At 43.9% G+C, this 20584-nt stretch overlaps 1 protein-coding gene across 1 annotated transcript in view; it reads right to left on the reverse strand.

Annotated features, from left to right (window-relative positions):
* The window catches only part of SFMBT2 (Scm like with four mbt domains 2), a 109377-nt gene that overhangs the window by 21637 nt on the left and 67156 nt on the right, over nucleotides 1–20584 (reverse strand). The window contains exons 8-14 of the mRNA XM_086739940.1: nucleotides 19117–19218; nucleotides 18305–18452; nucleotides 13356–13438; nucleotides 9658–9784; nucleotides 2954–3067; nucleotides 1628–1670; nucleotides 985–1055 (exon numbers count right to left, since the gene is read on the reverse strand). Of these exons, the coding sequence (XP_086596066.1) occupies nucleotides 985–1055; nucleotides 1628–1670; nucleotides 2954–3067; nucleotides 9658–9784; nucleotides 13356–13438; nucleotides 18305–18452; nucleotides 19117–19218 (688 nt within the window). The remainder of the gene's footprint in view (nucleotides 1–984; nucleotides 1056–1627; nucleotides 1671–2953; nucleotides 3068–9657; nucleotides 9785–13355; nucleotides 13439–18304; nucleotides 18453–19116; nucleotides 19219–20584) is intronic.

Here is a 20584-nt window from a genome sequence, read left to right on the forward strand (position 1 = left end):
GCAAGTGCTTTTAACAGCAACTGGTTTGACTGCACACCCTACCAAAAGGAGAATCGGGCAAGGACTACATTCATAACGTGTCTGAGGCTTTTTTGTAACTCACACTTCAGACGGACATGAGCAACTCAGATGCAACTTGACAGAAAGTATTAGCTGCCCCTCGCAAATAAAGGAATCGGCTCAGGGAGGAAAGTGGAGAGCTCTACAAACCCCTGTTCAGCAACTGTCCGACCCAGTAAGCACTGCGGTGCCATTCCCCCGGCCCAACAAGAGTCAACAGAGCAGTTTTGTCTGGGCTAATGACTCTGGGCTCCATGGAGAGAAGTGGGTACCTTTACATGTGGTTCCTGTGTCATTCAAGTGGTTATCCACTTTTTGGTCATCATACCCAAAAAGAGCCTGCTTCTCCCCATTTGACTGTAACGGGACCCTGGGATGCTGGCTCAGATGCCAACGTGTGTCTTGCAGTCTGCTGAAATAACATGACTTAAACCTTGCCCCTCCTGCAGAGTCTATGCAATTAACTGGATGAATACTGCACTCTCAGAGCCTCCTGTTGTGGCTAAAGAGGACAAAAAGTTGCCTTTAGCAGAAGTAGCAGCCATGCCACACAAGCTTGATGCTAACACAGGGACCCATTAAGTCCTGGTGTAAGCGGTTTCATTGATGCCAATTAAAAAGTCACATCCGTCTCCACCAGGGCTTCATTAGCCTGGCCCTAACATCATTAGCTGAAATGGGCAAGCTGCAGGGGAACTTCGAAAACCCCAGCAGACACAACGTTCGCACGTGGAGAACCAGACCCTCACATGCTGCCCATCAGAGACTCCTCGCACTGTTGGTGGGTCCACGCCACCTCACACCCCCTGAGGATCCATCTCGCCACCTGTATGACACACTCGCTCCCTTTTTTGGGGTCATCCCCCTCCATACAGGCAATGGGTCCTTGAAATAAGGGATCCTGCTGGTGCTACGCAGCCTCACCTGTTGTGTCTGGCTGAGGAACCGGGCAGAGGTCATGAGGTATTTTCTCAACAGGCACTGTGGATGGTAATCTGTTAAACAGAAATTTGGTGTATTTAATAGCGTCAGATGGGTCAAAAGGGCAGAACCAGCCTTCAGGCTGGACCAAGAGATACACCAGGACCTGCTTGGACCGAGGAATGGAGATGCCTCAGATGTAACCTCACTTCCACACGGTTTATCATAGCCAGGGCCTGCATATTTCAGAAGAAGCAGCCAGATCCACCACTCTTCAAAAAATATACTCTGATCTGTGACTTTTAATCCTTCAGGCTGCAAATATTCATGCTTAGGTCCCTTAAATTCTAGTTTCTAGAAACTGCAAGGGCTAGACAGAGAAATGCTCTCCTGGTACACATCCATTTTCCATAAGCATCCCTTAACTGTCCATCAGACACTGGCTACACAGTCCCAGCTAGTAAAATATTTCTATTGTAAAGACTTATACGTCCACAAACATTTTAGATTTAAAGGAGCCCCCTTGCCAACTCTGCTGCAGTGTCTGGGCAGGACTTTGCGAAATCACTCAGCTGCTGTGTATTATCTCCCGTGCAAGACCTGATGCATCCCTGTAAAAATATCACCTTAAATAACAAAAACTTACTGTTTTTCTGGTTGCACAACTGCAATTCTTCGCTTCCTTCGCACTGCAAAAATGAAGCAAGGAAGAAAAAAATAGTTTTGTACCCTTCCGTCCTATAAAGTATAGCCATAACGCATGAAAAGCTGTATAAATGCATTGCCTATAAAATGACTTCTAACACAATGAAATGGTACTTAATTACTATCACCACCTTTTCTTGGTATTTTTTAAGTAAGTCACTACATCATTAAAACCTACTTTAAAGATGTAATAATACATTTAATCTTTCCTCTGGAATGCTAATACCATGTTTTATGGGATCAGTATAAAAAAAAATAAAATAAAAACACAAATATTTTTCCATACAGAAACACATATGGATAAGATTACATTTTACAAGCATGATTACCTCCAGCATAATTTGTCTCTAGCTATAAATTGTGATAAGGCTGCATAATGTTGCCATAGCAGTATTCTCCCAAATCAGGCCCTGGCTGCCTGATTTTAAACTTAAGCATATTTAACTCTTCCAAAGGGCTGACACATTTTAAAATTTGCCTTTCAGATGTTAATTAATATAAACAGCGAGGTTAATTTTTCATTTGGTGGTCTGAGATCAGGGTTGGATAGCTTCTGCGAGGAACATGAGAATACCACCAAGCCACTGAGCACTCATGAACCACCTTCAAATGCAAATGGAAGGGAAAGAATTTGGTCCTAACACACACTGGAGGCAGGACAAAACACTATGGGCTTAATTGTGCCAGGAGAGATTTAAATTAAACAGTAGGGAAATCTCTGAGATGGTAAGGGCAGTGAAATAATGGGATAAATACCCTGGGAAGGGGCAGAAACTCCATCACAGGAGGCCAGCAAATATTTCTCAATTTAGAAGGAGCAGATCCTGGTTTGGAGATGGAGCACCTGGGTGGCCTCTTTATGTCCATTCCACGCTGTATTTTATGGGTTTTTTTCCTGATTTGAGATCTCGCGTCCCAAAGGATCTTGGCTCAGCACAACAAAGCCTGGTTTCACTTTGACAACCCCATCGCAAACCCACAACCCACACTGTGCAATCCCAAACCACGTAACAGCTTTTCCCAGTGCAAACAATCCCATTTTTAGAGGGGCTGACCACACAGACAACTACAAATTGTGTAACACCAGTGCTGTGGAGTCTGGCCACTAATTACATTTATTACTATTTATTACAGTACACTTACAGCCTGGTTACTGGTCTGCTAGTTAGGTTGGCAGTTTCAAGAATTGGATTCTAGACGTAACACAAATTTCCTGATATATCTGTGGATGTAATATCTACGCAGCTTGAGGTCTCCATGTACTTACAAACAGCTTTGTGTGGTGGAGTTAGGTTATAAGCATTCGCTTCACACCAGCCAACGGGGAAAATGTCCATAGACTCTACATCAACTATGTACTCAGGAGAGGGCATCTGTAAACCTATAAACACAAATTTATAATGTAATTTAGACATGGGAATTCGGAGCTCAGAGCCATTCAGGCATTCATCATGAACCAAGAGAAGTAAATGATGGAACACATAAAAATAAATCTGCTTCCCTGCATCAAAATCAGGCATCATTTCATCTTCAATTTTGCATAGGCAGCGATGATAAGGTTGCTGCATTTACAGTGCAATGTGATTCCGGAGAAAACCCCCACGAAGAGCACTCTGAGTGTGCACAGCGAAGCAGACAAATGCCAGTAAGGTTAAACATGCACGACTTTCCCCAACAAGACGACATGATTGTCCCCTTGGTTTTTTTTGCAGAGTTGCACAAGCAAGTTAGCAGAACTTGTGGGTGCTTGCTCTGAGTGGTAAGAGAGTGCACATGGGCTGTAGATAACGTGATAGGCCTTTAGGCCCTAATGTTCCCCTGAAGCTTTTTTTGTGTGTGTAGTTCTGCCCTTGAGTAATTTTTTTTAAGGGTGGCAGATGACCACTCTTCTGTCTAGAGATGCCATGAATTCTCCCATGGCTCCTCGCTACACCACCATCCAACAAGGGAGAGGCAATATAAAAACCTGAAGCAGGACAGATGCACTAAGATCTCTGGCATAATACTGACTCCAAAACCCCACTGAAAATCTCTGCTTAAAGCAAATCTCTTCCAGTTTGGTTATTATGTCTCCTTTAGAAGACACTCTCCTGTCTTGGTTTATGTGGGTCGCACTCAAAGCCTACTGCAGCAAATGGAAATATTCCCACTGGCTTTGAGTTCTGAGTCAAGACACCATTTAACTACTCCAATTCAAGTCCGTCTCCACTGGCCCAGCCTGGCCAGCAACTTCACCCCCCTCTGCCATTTCCACCATAGGACCTAAAGCTCCAGCACCAGCATGAGATGATCTCCTAATAAAAGAGACCAAAGGATCAGCATCTTCCCCTGCAGCATCCTTGCCTTTGCATCTGTTACAGCATCTCTGCCTCCTGCTTAATGCAGCAGCGTTTGACTGTGCACAGCGAGACGACTATGGGGAACTTCCCACTAATGAATGCTCATCAAGGGCTTGTAGTGTAATTGAAACAGTAATTGAACTTTGTGATGGGAATGGCAAAGAGGCAGAGACGCAGCATTTGGATCAGTCTTGTCTCTAGTAATAACCTTGCTGCACTTTGAGAGTGCGTGGTGGTACGAAAACCCACAGGAAGCAGGAAAATAGGTGCTGGTGCTCATACTGCTGGAGGAAATAATTAAAAAAAAAATGAGATGACGATGTCTGCATAGATTCATGGATGTCTTCATGGTATTCCTCTGAGCCCCACATCGTGTTCATAAATCACACATTGAAGATACAGTCTCTATTTCACTGGAATATGGGGAAGGGAGGAGGATGGGATGAAGGCACGTGACATAGGACACAACCCACTCATATGAGCAGCTGAACCGCAATGCGAGGTCTCAGCAGTTGGTGTTCCCTGCACAAGCATTTCCCTCCACGACAAAATACCAAGAGGTCACTGCTCAGTTTGAACCTGATGAAAAGCTTCACTCTCCAGTGGGCAAAACATTTTTGCAAATCCAGACAAGGAACTGATGTGAGACCTGCTGAAGTCAGTGGCAATTCATGCACAAAGTGAGGAAGCCATGGATCAAGCTCTAAACAGAGCAAGAGATCAATGCAGTCCCCACTGAAATTTCACCAGATCTGGGGAAATTCACTATTTCCATTATCGTAACTGTTCTACGGTCTTATTCTGACCCCAAAATCACATCAAATGCTCTCTCACTCTCCTGTTTGCAAACAATAATAGATGAGACATGAAAATTTTGCTTTTATTTACAGCTGCAGCTGCCCCGACGAGCGAGGAAGCACCATAATGTCTGTTCTCCTGCAACACCGCTGCTCCTCTTGTAAGACACATGCACAACTACTCTGTCCTCCCTGGCACTGCCTCTTCCCTCTGGCAATCGATAACCCTGCCTTCCACTTCCGACATCTTACTGCTTCGTTTGGCCTCACGTGTAAATGGAAAACAGCTTGTTTGAGACTCATTAGTTTCACTTGCTGCCTTTTATGTTGCCATCTTCTCAGACTAAGAATGTCCATCAGATTTGAGAGGTTAAACGGGAAAGAAGAGAACAGGGAGACTGGAAATAGGGTGAGGAAAACCTCCATCTCCTGCTACAAATCTTGGGTAGAATAGACCAGCAACTCTGGAAAACTCTCAAAGGGAAAATTATGGAAAAACTCCCCGGAGAAGTGATTAACAAAAGGATTTTCCTCAAATTCCTAGGCTGTGCAGAGAGTGTACATTATTACTTGTATAAATTCACACTAGAAAGCTTCAGCTTTAAAATCTAAAATGAACCAGTAAAAATTAACAATGCAGATGATGAGTAATAAAGTAGCAGAAAGTGATGGGATGCTCACAGCCTCGGATCAGCCCTGTGCTCCTCTTCCACTCATGGGGGAACTATACTGCTGGTCATTAAATGCTTGCCCTGAAGTTTACAGAGTTTTGCTACTGTACGAAGTGTGATTTATTAAGCAATGTTCCCTCATGTCTAACTCGACGGTGCTTAACTACTGCATCCTGTTTTATGGCTGCAGTTTGGGCCGTTAAACAGTGAAACTGGGAGGGCAACAATGAAAGCTCCAGACGTGCCCATGACAAATGGTGGGACCCAAGGTCTTCAGCGATGGGCTCCCATGGTAGCTGGGGAGTCTTGCTGCTACCAGAATATAAATAATCAGTTAGAAACAACAGTGTATTAATGGAGTAAAAAAAAAACACGCCACAGTTCAAGTGGCATTTATTTTACAACTCTGCAAGCAGGGTTTCGTGGTTTTTTTTAATGCCCAGTTTTAGCCTAACACTGTGCATACTGTAGTCATGTATTTCAACAGTAGCAAAGATTTCCTTTTTATTTTTGCAATCTTTTGCATCTTTTCCTTTTACTACTGATCATTTTACTCCTGGTATTGAGACATAAAACAAGCGTAAAGCATCTATACATATGAACTCAAAAGACAAAGAGATGCACACACATTTCTTTATGACAAGTTGTAAAAAACAAAAAGAGTAAAAGGCAGGGAGAAAGAGATGAGGGAGGGGAGCAAGGTGGGAGTGTGTGGCCCTCTTCCTGGAGGACTCATTGATTTAAAGACCCACGAAACAGCACTTACTATTCACTATAACAGGCAAGAGTTTAGTGAACACTGAGTCCCTTTGAAAGTACTATGTCTTAGGGAAAAAAAACAACAAAGGGATTCAGAAACCTGAATCTGCATATAAAAAGTGAAGGCATTTGACCATTTAAAAAAGGGAGTCACCAAAATGGGCCAGCTTCCTTGATCAGATGGGTGTAAATTCAACAACAGCCTTATTGAGAACTGAATTTCAAACAAGCATTGATTCCAGCTCTTTAACAAAAATATTTGTCCTGTGTCCAGACCAGGCTGCAGATTAGTTTTTGCTACCTTGAGTCAGAAGGCAACTAGTTATCTTACATGAAAAAAACAAAACCCATGATTGCCCAAAGCTCTATCTAAAGCAAAAATGGAGACAAACTGCCCAGGGTGACAGATCTGTGTCAGGGATGGAGAAGGAAGACAACCCAGCTCCACTACGTCCTCCACCTCTGCTGCATTCAGGCACACACCTGCAGCTCTGCCCTCCCCAGATCTCAGCCAGCCCAAACCACAAAGCTTAGCAGAGGACACGAGAGGCACAAAAGGATAAGGGGTAATGGTTTTATAATAGAAGAAGGCAGACTCAAACTGAACAAAAGGAAAAAAAAAATTTACACTGAGGGTGGTGGAACACTGGCCCAGGTTGCCCGGAGAGGTGGTGGATGCCCCATCCCTGGAAACATTCAAGGCCAGGTTGGATGGGGCTCTGAGCAACCTGATCGGGTTAGAGATGTCCCTGCTCTTTGCAGGGAGGTTGGACTAGACGGCCTTTAAAGGTCCCATCCAACCCAAACCATTCTGTGATTCCATGAAAAAGTTTTGTTCTACCAAGCTTTCCATCAGGAGGAATCTCTCTTTAGGTAGCACTTGAGTTATATATCTCTGAGAATGGGATTTATCACAGAGGTGTCAAAAAAATCTTGTCTACCATGTAATGCTGCTTCTGTAGAGCTAAACACCACAGAACATCTGCCTTTGCTATATTTTAGAGCAAGCTGCTAGCACAGATGAAGTTCCTGACCATGTTTTTACTAACTTTATGGGCTTTGATTAGAGACCTTTCCTCTTGTATAAGTGGCACTGCACACTGTCACATGCTGAAATACTTCTTGGATTACTACCACCAGTGCAGCACAATCTGAAGGTGACGTGCCAGGTGATGATGAAGCAATACAGTTAGTATCAATCTGGCTTCCACTGTCTTTCAGCCCCAAAACACTGAGAGTTGAGCATCTTGTACAGGAGGGAAGGTGACCAGGCCTGTAGACCAGGCCTGAGTCTTCATCTCACATGAGATTTCTGCAAGAACCCTTTGTTGCAACCCCTGTTCCTCTGCCCTTTCCTGAAATCTCTGCTCAACTATGGCTTGTACTCACATTAACCCTTTCCTAGCTGTTCTACCCTGGAAGGGTCAAAATAAACTTGCATTAATCTCTGAGAACAAGGGTTCACATGACTTTTGCAGAAACCATGTTGACAGGAGTCCAAATTTAATGCAGTTCGGGAGAATTACCCATGAGCCAGCATACTGACTCTACGGGCCATCAGAGAAGACATCAGTGACTCCTTTCCTCCCTCCCACCTCCCGCTACAGAGCTCCCATGGAGCAAGTAGATGTCACTGACTTTAACAAAGGAATGACTTGCTCTGTTTTCTTTTGATTCTGCTCTCTGAAGCCCAGCACAAGCTTCACTTCTCCACTTCTTCCTCTTCAGAGCCTGAGATACCAACAACATGCACCACTCCCTGAGCTGCAGAATATGACTGTGCCTTGCTTTCTTCCCAACTCACTAAGACAACATGCCATTGCATTTCTTGAGGTTGTACGTAGTAAGTGTTTAAGAGACTCTGCTCTTTCATCAGACCAATCCCTCAGGGATGCCTTGAAATATCTAGTACCAGAAACATTCAAGGCCAGTTTGGATGAGGCTCTGAGCAACCTGATCTAGTTGGGGATGTCCCTGCTCCTTCCAGGGGGGTTGGACTAGGTGGCCTTTGAGGGCCCCTTCCAAACCTAACCATTTTATGATTCTATGAAATGCATAACCAGAGCTGCGCAGTCTAACCTATCAGGATGTGATTGCAAACAAAGAGGTGGAGGCATTTTAACACCATGTCTCCCTGAACCATCATGGTAGCTTAACCAAATGCATTTTATTTTGCAAATGGGAGGGTTCTAGCAAGAGATTTCTTTCTGACCGTGTCATGGCTGGCAGCACAAGGGACGGCATGTCTGCCTTAGGCATTCTTCAAGAGGCAGAAGCACATATCTTAGAGAGGTTGGTGATGAGCAGGACTACGGGCCACCAGAAGGGCCTTTGATATTTTCATCATTCTCCAGAAGAAAGCAAAGAAGGATATTACATTTGTACTTGATGACGACCCAGTTACTATTGATTTACAGATTAAGCCAGTAGCTTCGAACAACAGTGTGTTACCTTGACGGGTAAAAATTAAACCACATTGTGACACTGACAGATGCTACAACAACTTTATGGTTTATCACCATGCCCCTCAAAATACTTAAATAAGTGTGGCCTTCTGCTCTCGGTGACTTTACAAATAACATTGGGTTTAAAGCAATAATAATAAGAATCCCTGCTTTGTTCTAAATTATACTTACTTAAGAAGTCCTTGCCCAGATGAATTGAGAAAGAAATTCCTAAGAGCAAAACCACATAAAAAATGAGCTCATCTGTACTTAATTTCAAGAAAGGTGGAAATGGAAGTTTTGATACAGTATTATGATCTGCTAGTTTTTCACCACTCTTCTAAGACTACCTGTACAGTCGTGGTGTTCTCCATGGTGTGATGGCTTTCTAAACTGTACGTGATAGAGTTACTGCCTGCAAGAGGTCTCTTAGATCAACAAGAGAAATTACAGAATCACAGGGAGGAGGGATGTGAGTACGTGATGGTGAGGAGCAGCATATATTGCAGAAGTTTCAGGGATGTAGGTGAAAGGAGTGAAAGGAAAACGAGGGAAGGAGGGAAGGGAGGAAGGAGTGAAAGGAAAACGAGGGAAGGAGGGAAGGGAGAAGGGAGGGAGGGAGGAGATCCCATGAGAGTGTGTTGGGAATCACAGTGGAAGTGTCAGCTGCACAAATAAGGGAAGACTTTCATTCCCATGGATGGTCTATCATGTTGACAGTGAGCAGGTTTCTATCATCCACGGAGATCACTCTGTTAGAATCCACATGGATGGGAGAGTGGAAGGTCTTGTGGATCCCTCAGGGAGAGAGTAGGGAAAGATAATTATTTATAACATATTATTGGTCAACGTGTATAAAAAGGAAAGGCTGGAGAAAGCAGTTTTATGCAGAGGATTAAGACAAAAAATCAAGAGTGTTTGAGTGAACCACACAAACACAAGAAGCCTTTACAGCACATACCTTCAAGGTGAAGCCACATTAACCGTCCTTTAACTGAGGTGATAGAAGCGACACATATCTCTGCAGGGTTCCTGGGGTTCACTGCCTCCAGCTTCATGTTCTTCGTAAAGCCACGGCTGAAGGATGTCTGAAAGAGTCAAGGACCAACACTGAAGCACGGCACTGCAGCACTGCATGACTTTAATTAGGCTGTCCACTGGGAAGCATAAATTTAGCATGGTTTGCTAAACCTGGAAGTGCAGGAGACACCGAAGAACACAAAGGCATCCAGGTTGAAAATGGAGCTGCCCTGGACACCCATACGAAAAAATAAAAATGGCAAGAAATCAGGAAGCAATGTATTTCATGGTTTATGTCAATCTCTAACTCTCAGAGATGGGAAGGTTACTCCACACTGATTCCAAGTGTATTTGAATGCTTGCTAATGATGCATTTGCTGTCCACTGTTGTTGATGGGATATTACACAGAGGGTTCCCAGATCTGCTGTGTTTGAGCATCTCTCACCTTGCTAGAAGAAACCTTGTAAAGCAAACAACCCATCTTGCCTGAGACCAGAGAAACTTCCTCACACATTTAGTCACCCAGGCTGACTGAGGCTGGAGAAATTTGAGTAACCTAATCAAGTATGTTTTTCTTCATGGAGTATTTTAAGCTCAGTGTACAAGGTTCTTCTCTGTAGATTTCAGGCACATAAGTTCATCAGTTGCAAGCTGGTGTAGACGGAGCCAGTTGTGTTTACTGCTACAGCAGTACCTCTGTACGCTTAAACAAATCACCAAAGAAACAGATCTTCACAGGTTATGTGAGACCCTCATTGCCTTCCCATTTTTCTCCAGCGAAGGCAAAGTCAAGCCAGATATTATAGCAATGATCCCCAAATGAGTGGTCACCACCCCAAATAAGAAACAAAGGACCAAAATGTGGGGTCATGAGCTTGCAAGAATGCAGCATCCCCTGTTGTACTAAGAATTTGGGAGCCTGAGAGGAGCTGCAGGTCAAATCATTCAGGTACCACTGCTGTAGGCTAATGTATGCCTTGGCAAACTGCGTCAGTCCAAGGCTGACCTGGCCATGTGAAAGCAGCAGGCTGCAGGCCAGTCCCTCCTGCTCCTGCCAGAGCCAGGATGGCTCAGCCCTACCGCAACAAACCAGAGCTCTTGTTTGTAGCTGTTGCAGGTGATCTCAAGCACGATCTCTCCCAACACCCTATAACCCTCCCCAAAACCTTCTCCACAAGCCAAGTGTCAAGCTGCTCCTCACACATTTTCATCCTTACCTTCTCTCCCTTTCAGTGTCCCCTCTCCTTTCACTTATGCTCAGTCCCTTCCCAATATCCCCCACCACCAACTCTCCCTGAAAACACACTAATGGAACACGTGTGGCCACGCCATGGCTTCCTTTCCTTGCATTTTCCCGCTCTCTGTCCTACCTGTTCTGCACCACATCAGCTGTGAGTGCTTGCACTTCTCCATTCACACACAGCAGCACAAAAAGGTTCCCCCTCTTGGTTGAGATTTTGGCTAATAATAATAATAATGAAGGCTAATAACTGTCACTGACTCAAAATTACACCAATCTCTCATCCAGCAACCTCATATGGTTGCATACTGGAAGCCAGACTCAAATTCAACCCTTCTCCTTTATTTATAGCACCTAGGACCATGGGCACTTCACCTCGAAGAATCACTGGGAGCTCTTTGTGAGACTAAAAACCTCTGGATTTGGGGTTTTTTTTCATGAAGAGGCCTTCCAAGAACGTGCTGCTAGTCTCAAACATTCCTTGGACTGTTGCAAGCCTCGCTCAACACATAGATCATCTTCACCCTTTAAAAGCTGCCAACAGCCAGGACTATGGGAAAGCAGGGTGAGTTTGTTTAAATGTCTTTTATGTTGCCTAACAAGAAAACATCATTTATCATCACACCGGCTCCTTTCCTTGCAGTTCAGTGCTGGAGGCTAATTTATACAGAATCAATGGCAAAACAGCTAGCTGGGAGTTTATTTTACTGAGCATTTGGTCACGTCAATCCATTTCATAACTGCCTCTCCTTGTTAAATATCCCCCCGGGGAAACAGTTACAGCACATCCACTTCCAGCACCACGTCTGGCCGCAGTAGGTGGAAGATGTGCTTGCAATACAGCTTCTATCAAAAAGCCACTCACAGCCATGAAACAAATGGACCGACCTGCCAGGGAGGTTGCACAAGCAACAACAGCGAGATTACATCTCTCTGCAGAGAACTGTGTTATTGAGAGGGAAAGAGTAACAGACATACGTACATCTGATGAATGTTTCCTTAAGAAAAAGTGGGGAAAAAAGAGTGCTTAGACCTGATTTAATCTCTGGAGGTTATTACGCAGAGACTATTCTCACGGCTGCCAGTGCTGAGAGCATAGATCCATTACCTGACAAAACTAAAAGAGATATAAAGAAAAGGGAGGGTACTTGGAGAAAAATAGAAATGCAAAAATTGTCCCACTCTATTGGTGCGATCCAGCATTATCCAGCTTCCCTCAGTGCTTTCAGAAATCTTCACGTAAAGTCCCTTGAGGCAGAGGGTTTTGCATAGGATGGCACGGCAACAGGTGCAAAGAAATCCTAACTCTGACTGGATTCTCAGGGCAAACTCTGTTGATGATCCAGGTCTTCTCAATTCATCAGCAAAAAGTGTTCAAATTCAGCAATTCACCATCAAAGTTCTGTTCCAAGCCAGGCTGCCCTTGGGCCACCACAGATGACGAAGGCCATGCAAAACCATGGCTGGTGTCTTGTAAGACTGTCTGCATTCCACTTTTCACAAACACCCTGTCCCCCAGTCTTGTGACTTCTGAGTACAGTGAAGGGCTATCTAACTGCTAGAGGAACCTCCTTGTTCACTCTTCACAACACCACATTATTTTGCAAACCCTTCTGCACTCATTTTAGGTAGCAGCACTTTTTCAGTTACTGATGGGATCTCAACATCCATCAGTTGATGGGAGTATGAAGAAGAGCACCAGGTTACTGGAAAAGGCAGAAGGCTACACTTGCCTTTCACCAAGTGACGAACACCTGTCCCATCTAGCCATGAGAATTTCTAGCCATCTAGCCGGACTGCCATGCCAGAAAACAGCCCGCAAAAGACTACTTCCAAAGCTCTGAATCTTGATGACCTCCAGCATAGCAACGTGCTGCTCACTCTCACACCACTGTTGCTGCATCAAGGAAGCACAGGAACTGCCCCAAGGACCAGAGCACCCATGCAGGTCAATCACTCTTGTCACACTCTGAGCTCAACAAGTTTCAATCTTAGCTTTTAAACACACCTGGTTTGGTAAATGTATCCTTCCTGGGAACCAGAGAAAACATCCAAAATGTGAAAAGGGCCAGATGATACAATGCAATTTTTTTGACCTAGTTTATTTTTTTTTAATAGCGCTTGAATTACTTGCAATGGTCAGTTGAGATCCTTCTTGTGCTAGGTGCTACACAAAATCAGAGAGGAGATGAAGAGCAGGAAATCTAAATGAATCTGATAAAGACAAGAGTAAGATAACACTTTTAGGGATGGAGACCGAAAACACTTCTCCAGCTTCCTTCCTAAGACAGACTCATAGTGGTCTAGGGGAACCTCCCAAAGCCTTGCTGCAGCTTTTCTGTGCAATCTATTTCACATGGATCAACAGGAGTGACACAAAGGCAAAAAGAGAACTCACGTTTCTAAAGCACGGGTGAGGCGCTGCCTCCGCTCCACATTGCTTCTGGTAGTCTGCCCAATCAAAGTCCTGGCCAGAGTAACCTGCAGGATGACAAAACAGAAAAACGCCATCAGCCACCACTTCACACCAGAGAGAGAGCAAAAAATGGGCCCCAAGCAGATGACTGTTTGTGTTTCAGCATCCCATCCCACCTCTGTGAACTCTGCAGCAACAGCAGGAAAGTTCTCTGGATGCCTGTTTGTACACGATGAGAGCCAATGCCAATGCTTCTCCAGCTCCCACTCACACACTTTCTGCATTTCACTTTGAAAACTCTTTGTTAAAAAGTAAAAGGATGTACTTATTTTCCTTATTTTTCCCTTCCTGTGAGCACCTCTCAGGCTTCAATAAATTCATAAATACTGAAAAGTGCTACTTTCCCCAATTTCCAGGTGGGACTACTCATGGACTTCTTTCTCCTTCCTTTAGCTATCTGAAAGATGGGGTTATGGAGCTGGACATCAAGGGTCCCTCAGCAGCGGACAGGGAGAAGACCAGCACAATTAGAAGCTGATCCATCCTCTCTTTTGAAGCATGAGATAAATCCTCCTCTCTCTTCACTGATACGGGTGTACCGCCATGACTGACTTCCCAGCAGCTCAGGATACGTGAGCTGAATCCCATCATAGTAAGCATGTTATCCGAGGTTGTATAGGAATCTGGACAGAGCAAGAAAATTCATGCAGATTTCCCACCTCCCAGACTAAAGTCTCAGTAACCAGATGAACTCTTCAGTCTCCGCTTTTAGGAAAAAAAGGGAAGCAACACTGAGTTATCTGTGCATCTCTGAAACAGTCCCATCACAGAGGAAAAACAGACCTCTGCTCATCCATTCTTCTTACCTGGCTATTTAGGCAATAGAATCTTGGGGGGGGGGGGGGTATTTGCTTTTTGTTGGGTTTTTTTGTCTGCCTCTTAGTCTATATTTTACAGCGCTTGAAACCAAGGAGTGCTAATCCTGTCCAGGACCCTGTGATGATAGTGTTGATGCTCTAATAACATTACTGCAGAGCTACTCTCTCTGGAAATTTGCAGGAGTCACCTAAAGGCCAAATTCAGTCTCCCTGACTGGCATCTCAGCCTGGCCTCATTTCACAGAACATCCCTTAATCCCTTTTTCATTGATAGTCAAAAAGGGACACTCAAGATCAGATGGGAATGAATCATTTATGACAATGAAAATTGTGAAATTTTTTGTAGGCAAAAAAGGACTGGAATATTGCGTGGAGTCATCTATCAGTCACCCAGATTCACAAAAGGAGGTAAAAATATTGAAAATAAAAGTCCCAAGCATTCTGTTAAGATGCAAGTATCTGGGATAAGATGAACTTCTAATCCTAACAATTGCATACACGACAAACAAATTAATGAGATAAAGCCCTGAGCTAAGACGCCTGTCTCTGTGGGGCATGGAAGTGTATAATAATTGGAAAGCTCAACATAAACATGCACAACAAAGTAAAAAAATGCAATTACTTATAGAAAATGTTCATTTTTCATACCAAAAAAAATTCTTACACTGTTTTTTAACAATTTCTGCAACAGAATTGTCTTCCCGCTTCCTCTCCATCTCCTTTTTTCTCTCTGGTTATTTGTTTGCCAGATACTTTTCAGCTTCATAAAATGAAATGGAAAACAGGAGAACTGCACATCACTTCGCATCAGAATGGGATTTATCTGACCGCATACAGATGTTTGACGTCTATAGCTGCGCCTGTCACCCTGAGCTCCCTAAAGAGTCAACGGAGAAACTGCAAAAGGAGCAGAATTGCCCCGTGGAAGTCCCCCTCACTCTCCACTGACTCCAGAAGAAGCTAGGGTGATGGGCTCAGGCGGGGACACGAGGACGTACCATGTACCCAGTGCCTCCATCAGCACACGGCACTTAGGTACCATTATCCTTTAAGGTTCAGCCCAACTAATAACGTTCAAAGCTTTCCTTGTGAAATTCTCCTGCTGCTCCCCAAACACGTCAAAACTCATCGTGTTTTCTACCTCGACTCTCAGCATGGAAGAGCCCAGCAGTTTAATCAGAAGCAAATACAACGATACAAATGAATGTATTTGAGGTTTTGGAAGTGACATTTCCTTAGTAAGCCTTACAACTAGGAGCGCTACTGAAATGTTTTTCCCTTTCTTAATAGCTCATAAAAAGGAACAATGGTTGTTACTCTAAAGGGAAGTGGTCTATAAATCCAGCTCCAATAAATATAAACAGCGCTTGTTCAATGTTTATACATCAGCAGTAAATGGGTATTCATTTTTGGCACTGCACAGGAAAATACTGCTCTCTATTTCTACTAGCAAATGTTTGCACCTCCTGTTCATGACTCATCTACTGCATGTTGGGCTTCAACAAAGGCCTGATAGGCAAAAAGGCAAGAAAATGGATATCGGAGAAATAAAGGACTCTGAACCCAAACACCCCAACTTGGCACATTGCTCTCATGACATAAAATCAGTTCACTTTAAAATTGGAGAACTTCCTTGTCAATAACAAATTAACCAAAAAACCCAAGCAAAGAAATACAATACAGTAAATTAGATTAGATATTAGAAAAAATTTTTTACACTGAGGGTTGTAGAGCTCTGGAACAGGTTGCCCAGAGAGGTGGTGGATGCCCCAACCCTGAAAATGTTCAAGGCCAGGTTGGATGAGGCTCTGAGCAACTTGATCTGGTTGGAGACATCCCTGGTCCTTGCAGGGGGGTTGGACTAGATGACCTTTGAAGGTCCCTTCCAGCACTAACCATTCTATGATTCTATGAAATAAACTCTTTTCACTAAAAGAAAAAGGACTTCTTCCATTGCTATCTCTTGCTCCATGGGAACTTCTTGCCTTTCAACACAGAGCGCCATTTGGGCAACCCTAAATATTGCCAGAATATTCTCTCTTGAGGGTGACACTGGTCAGGAACGAGGGAGCGCTGGGGAAGCAGGAGGCTGGTGAAATCTGTGTGTGAGAAGAGACAATTCTGGACACCCCAGGGTAGGCCGAGCTGTCCAGTGACTTAGGTGGAAATGGTGGGATTTCCTCCTCCTCCTTCTGCAGACCTGCTCATCAGCAGCCAGCCCACATCACAGCCTTCCTCACTTCCACAGCGTTGCAGCCCTCTCGTATCAGTCCAGGTTATTTCTTTATCCAAAGCCAGTACTATTCTGCTCAGAGAAGACTGGCTCCCTCAATGGGGCTTTGGATGCTTTTCACTTTCCCTCTGATTTATTTTTCGGTGTTTCGTTTGTTTTTGGTTTTGGTTTTTTTTAAAAAAAAAAAAATCATTCCAGTGTCTGATTATTTCAGTGACTCAAAGAGCGTGTCTGCCAATGCAAACGGTTTTTGTCACCAAAGGTGCTAAAACACAGTTGGAGCACGCAGCCCTCATACACAGAAATACAGAAATACCTCATACACAGAAATACTGCAATATACAGCATGCATCTATCTGCCACTTGCTTTATGCCTTTTTTTAATAGCTTCCCTCCAAGATTTCCCATCTGACAGCAGAACACACACTTTATTTTCATCAGGAGACTATGGGGAAACTTCCTACACTTCCTCAGGAGCCCAGGTGGACCCCAATCTCCAGGCATCCCACCAGACACCTACTTGTCCCTTAGACTTCACCGGCAAAGCCAAAAAATATCCGTATGATGGATGCTACAGCCACTTCTAAAAATGTTGGCATGAAAAAGAGAGTTCGTATGCACTTGACCCGTAAATCATCTCAGACAGGCTTTGTTCCAGCACGGATTGGAAATTAGGCCATGACCCTGTAAAGAGAAATGTCTGGCCTGTGGTCTACTTTAGTTAATTAGCTGGCCTGGGGGGAGCTGCATGTGAATTTGGGGTGGGAAAAAACAAAACATTCTATCTACTTTCAACTTTAGCAGCTTTTCTGGCCAGTATCAGTGAGCACTTACAGAGGTATCATCATTACACCCAGATTTAAGCAGGAGGGACAGCGCATTTATTTCAGTAAAGGCAACCGAGTAATCACGGATGCACCGTATGCAACTGCACGTACAGGACTCCAGGACTTTGGTGAGAATTTCAAATTACATATACGGACGAGACACTCTTGGATACACATAAGTGGACTCTAAATCTTGCAGAGAATAATATTTCCCTTCCCTGGGTTTGGCAGTAGCATACTTTTTCCAAAATTAAGACAGATCTGTGTACACAAAACTTAATGGGATTTCTTCCTTTTTTAGAGGCATTTCTTTTTCTCCCAAGCAACACCATTTTTTGGCAAAGGGTCAACATCCCAGCCAGCTTCAAAAATCTAAAATTCCAGAGAGCCAATGCATTTTGCAAGTGAAGAAATATAGCTAGGGCACCACAGGTGGTTGTCTGAAATCGCGAGTAATTAACCGCTACCAAGTTGGGAAACAGCACGGTCGGAGGCTGTTTCTCCTGGCACTACTCGCAATTTGCCCTCGCCTGGGATTTTTTTTGAGACAGCTAAGGAAACGCCTACACACTCCTGGGCAGGCAGCTGTGAGTTTAGTTTAAACAGTTAGATTTAGGAGCTCTGCCTGGCCTCAGCGTTGTACCAAGGTGGACGCTACAGGGAGATGCCTGGTTTCCCCCTATGATATGATTTTTAATGCTCTGTTTGCTCGCGACACACACAAAGCATGGCAAAGATGCATTTTACAGGAATTTACATGGCTTCGGTGCAGGCTATTTCAGAGCACACTGACATCAATTCCTCAGCGAGATGTGTTTGTAGAGATGTACGATGGTATGAGCCAGAACAGCCTCAGCGACTCAACAGAGCTACTCTGGCTCCAGATACTTAGGCTGATGCTCTGCAGCAAACAGCACCACGGTTTTAAAGGCAATAAGAAGAGGTAAACTTCCTTCAGAGGAAACTTGTAAATCAACGAGAAGAAATACAAACCCTTGGGAGGTGTGAGATTGACTCCGTTTTTAAGGCACCACTGTATTGGCAAGATCCCTAAGGAATCCGCATGGCAAAGCATTGAGATTTTGCTGGGTTCAGGTCTCAAGTCATCAATGGTCACTTGTAAATAATGATTGTTAAAAACCTAAGGAGTGAAAAAGAAGAAAACAAAATCAGAAATTAAATTTGCTGCAACACTAGGTAATGCGGAAAGCTGAAACAGACAGGCCCTGGAATCAAACTGCTCCTGAAAATAAGCCGCTCTCACCTAACACTTTTCATCAAAGTGCTTCTACCAAAGAGATCAAAGTCTGAGTTTTAGAGATGGGTAAACTGAGGCAAAGGAAAGCGCTGGGTTTCAGGGTCACTTGGTGTGCCCATAGCTGAGCAGGGACCGGAGGCAATCCCGGAGACCTCACAGTCTTCCTCTCTCTTGCCTTTGAGAGTGTGGATTAAATATCCAGCCACCATCTTCATCCAGCTGTTTTATTTCAAAAGGTTTCCCAGACATGCAGGGAAAATACATATGCATAGAGGGGAGAGAGAGGTAAAAGAGGGATCCCTTTTCACTGCATGGAAGTGGTAGATGGACATGCTCATTCCCATTGGATCTAAGTGCATACAGTCAGCTGGTGATGCTTGTGGGAAAGAAACAATTCATTCATTAGGAACATCCATGGATTTTAAATATATTTCTTAACGTGTTCACCAGTCAACGAAATAGCACTCCTGAGTCTTCCTAAATGAAGTAGAAATCAGTAAGAGGTTCATAATCAGGCTTTTTTCACCCCTCCTTTCTGGGAGCTCACCTTGGTCACTGATGCAGGACAGATATGGAATGGCTCCCTCGCATTCACCGCCTCCAGCTTCATCCCCACGGTGAAGAAGTGGTTTCGCAAATCAGCATGGTCCTGTAGGACGAGATGGGGAAGAGGAACACACAGTGTATCAGCACTGTCCACCAAGGAGGAGCTGATACATTTGAAATTCTATTTGAAATGTGTCCACATTAGTTTTGTCACTTAGCGGATTACCAGATTGACTTCCAGCTCCAACCGAGTGCTCCAGCTCCCATGTTCTTTTCTTGCCAACCAAATCACAGAAAGAGAAGGGACATCCTTGCTTCTAGAGGACAGATCTGCAGGACCAAGCCCATCATATCTAAAGCACAATGTGCATTCATGTCATCAGCTGCATCTAACTTGAACTTAGTCAACAAGGAGGTTGTCCTCACCAAAATCTGTCTGAGAAATGGCTACTTGAAAATCTCCCCTGAACAGAGCCTCTTGACCACTGACAGCCACTACTAGCTGAGATCAACCAGTCCCAAAACTCAGTAGCAACCTAGGTTCAGCTCCCTGACTGGCCACCAGTTCAGCGTTTAACATCTATCAGATTACTCCATCCCTCATGATCCCCGTCTAATAGGTGTGCATGTTGGCATCCTAATTCCAGAGTAATGATCGTATCTTGTGTTCATTCAACAAAAATGTCCTACACTATTTCTAAATCATCTGTGCATTAGCCAATACAAGCCTAAAAAGAGATAATGTTATATTTAACACACACATGCAGACGACTCCAAAACACATGCAGAAAGCTTGCTATCCTAGTAAGTGGTTACCAACGCCATTCTTATCTACATTCATTGCTACATGTTGTATTCTTGTTCTAAAATGATTTTGTATTGATCCAAAGTTCTACGTCATTGCACTTTTGTTATCCCAAGAACTGTCTTCACTTGCAGACTTAAAAACTTCTATTTTGGGACCTTACATTCCTGCTGCCATCAGAGATAAGGATTTTTACAAGCTCCAGCCACAGCTAAATGAATTGTTGCTTTCATCTTACCAACCTGCAATTTTACGGAGCCTTTTACGTGAAAACCAAAAAGCAGTAAAAAAAAAAATCATAATGGATTTAGTCTCACAGTAGGAGAAGTATATACTGATGGGGAAACTGAGGAAGATTTAGCAATAATGGCCCAAAGCCTAATGAACCAATGGCTGAGGAAGGAGCAGACATTCAGGGGTTTGGGATTCCTGCAGTGTAGCATAACCATCAGTCACACTTGCGCTGCTGGCAGTCAATTCCATATCACTAAAGCCCCAGAGAGAGAGGAGACCCCCTTCTAACAGCTTTACACAGAGGATGTTTCAGTGAATTAAAGTCTGAACCAGGGAGGAGAATCTGACTCCTTGTACACAGAGGTTGCATAGTACCAGGGATGCATCGGACGGACAGGTTACCAAAACTGCCATCTTTAATACTGAAAAG

The sequence above is a fragment of the Chlamydotis macqueenii genome, chromosome 1 (genome assembly GCF_036417535.1).
Source record: "Chlamydotis macqueenii isolate bChlMac1 chromosome 1, bChlMac1.mat, whole genome shotgun sequence".
NCBI classification, from domain to species: Eukaryota; Metazoa; Chordata; class Aves; order Otidiformes; family Otididae; genus Chlamydotis; species Chlamydotis macqueenii.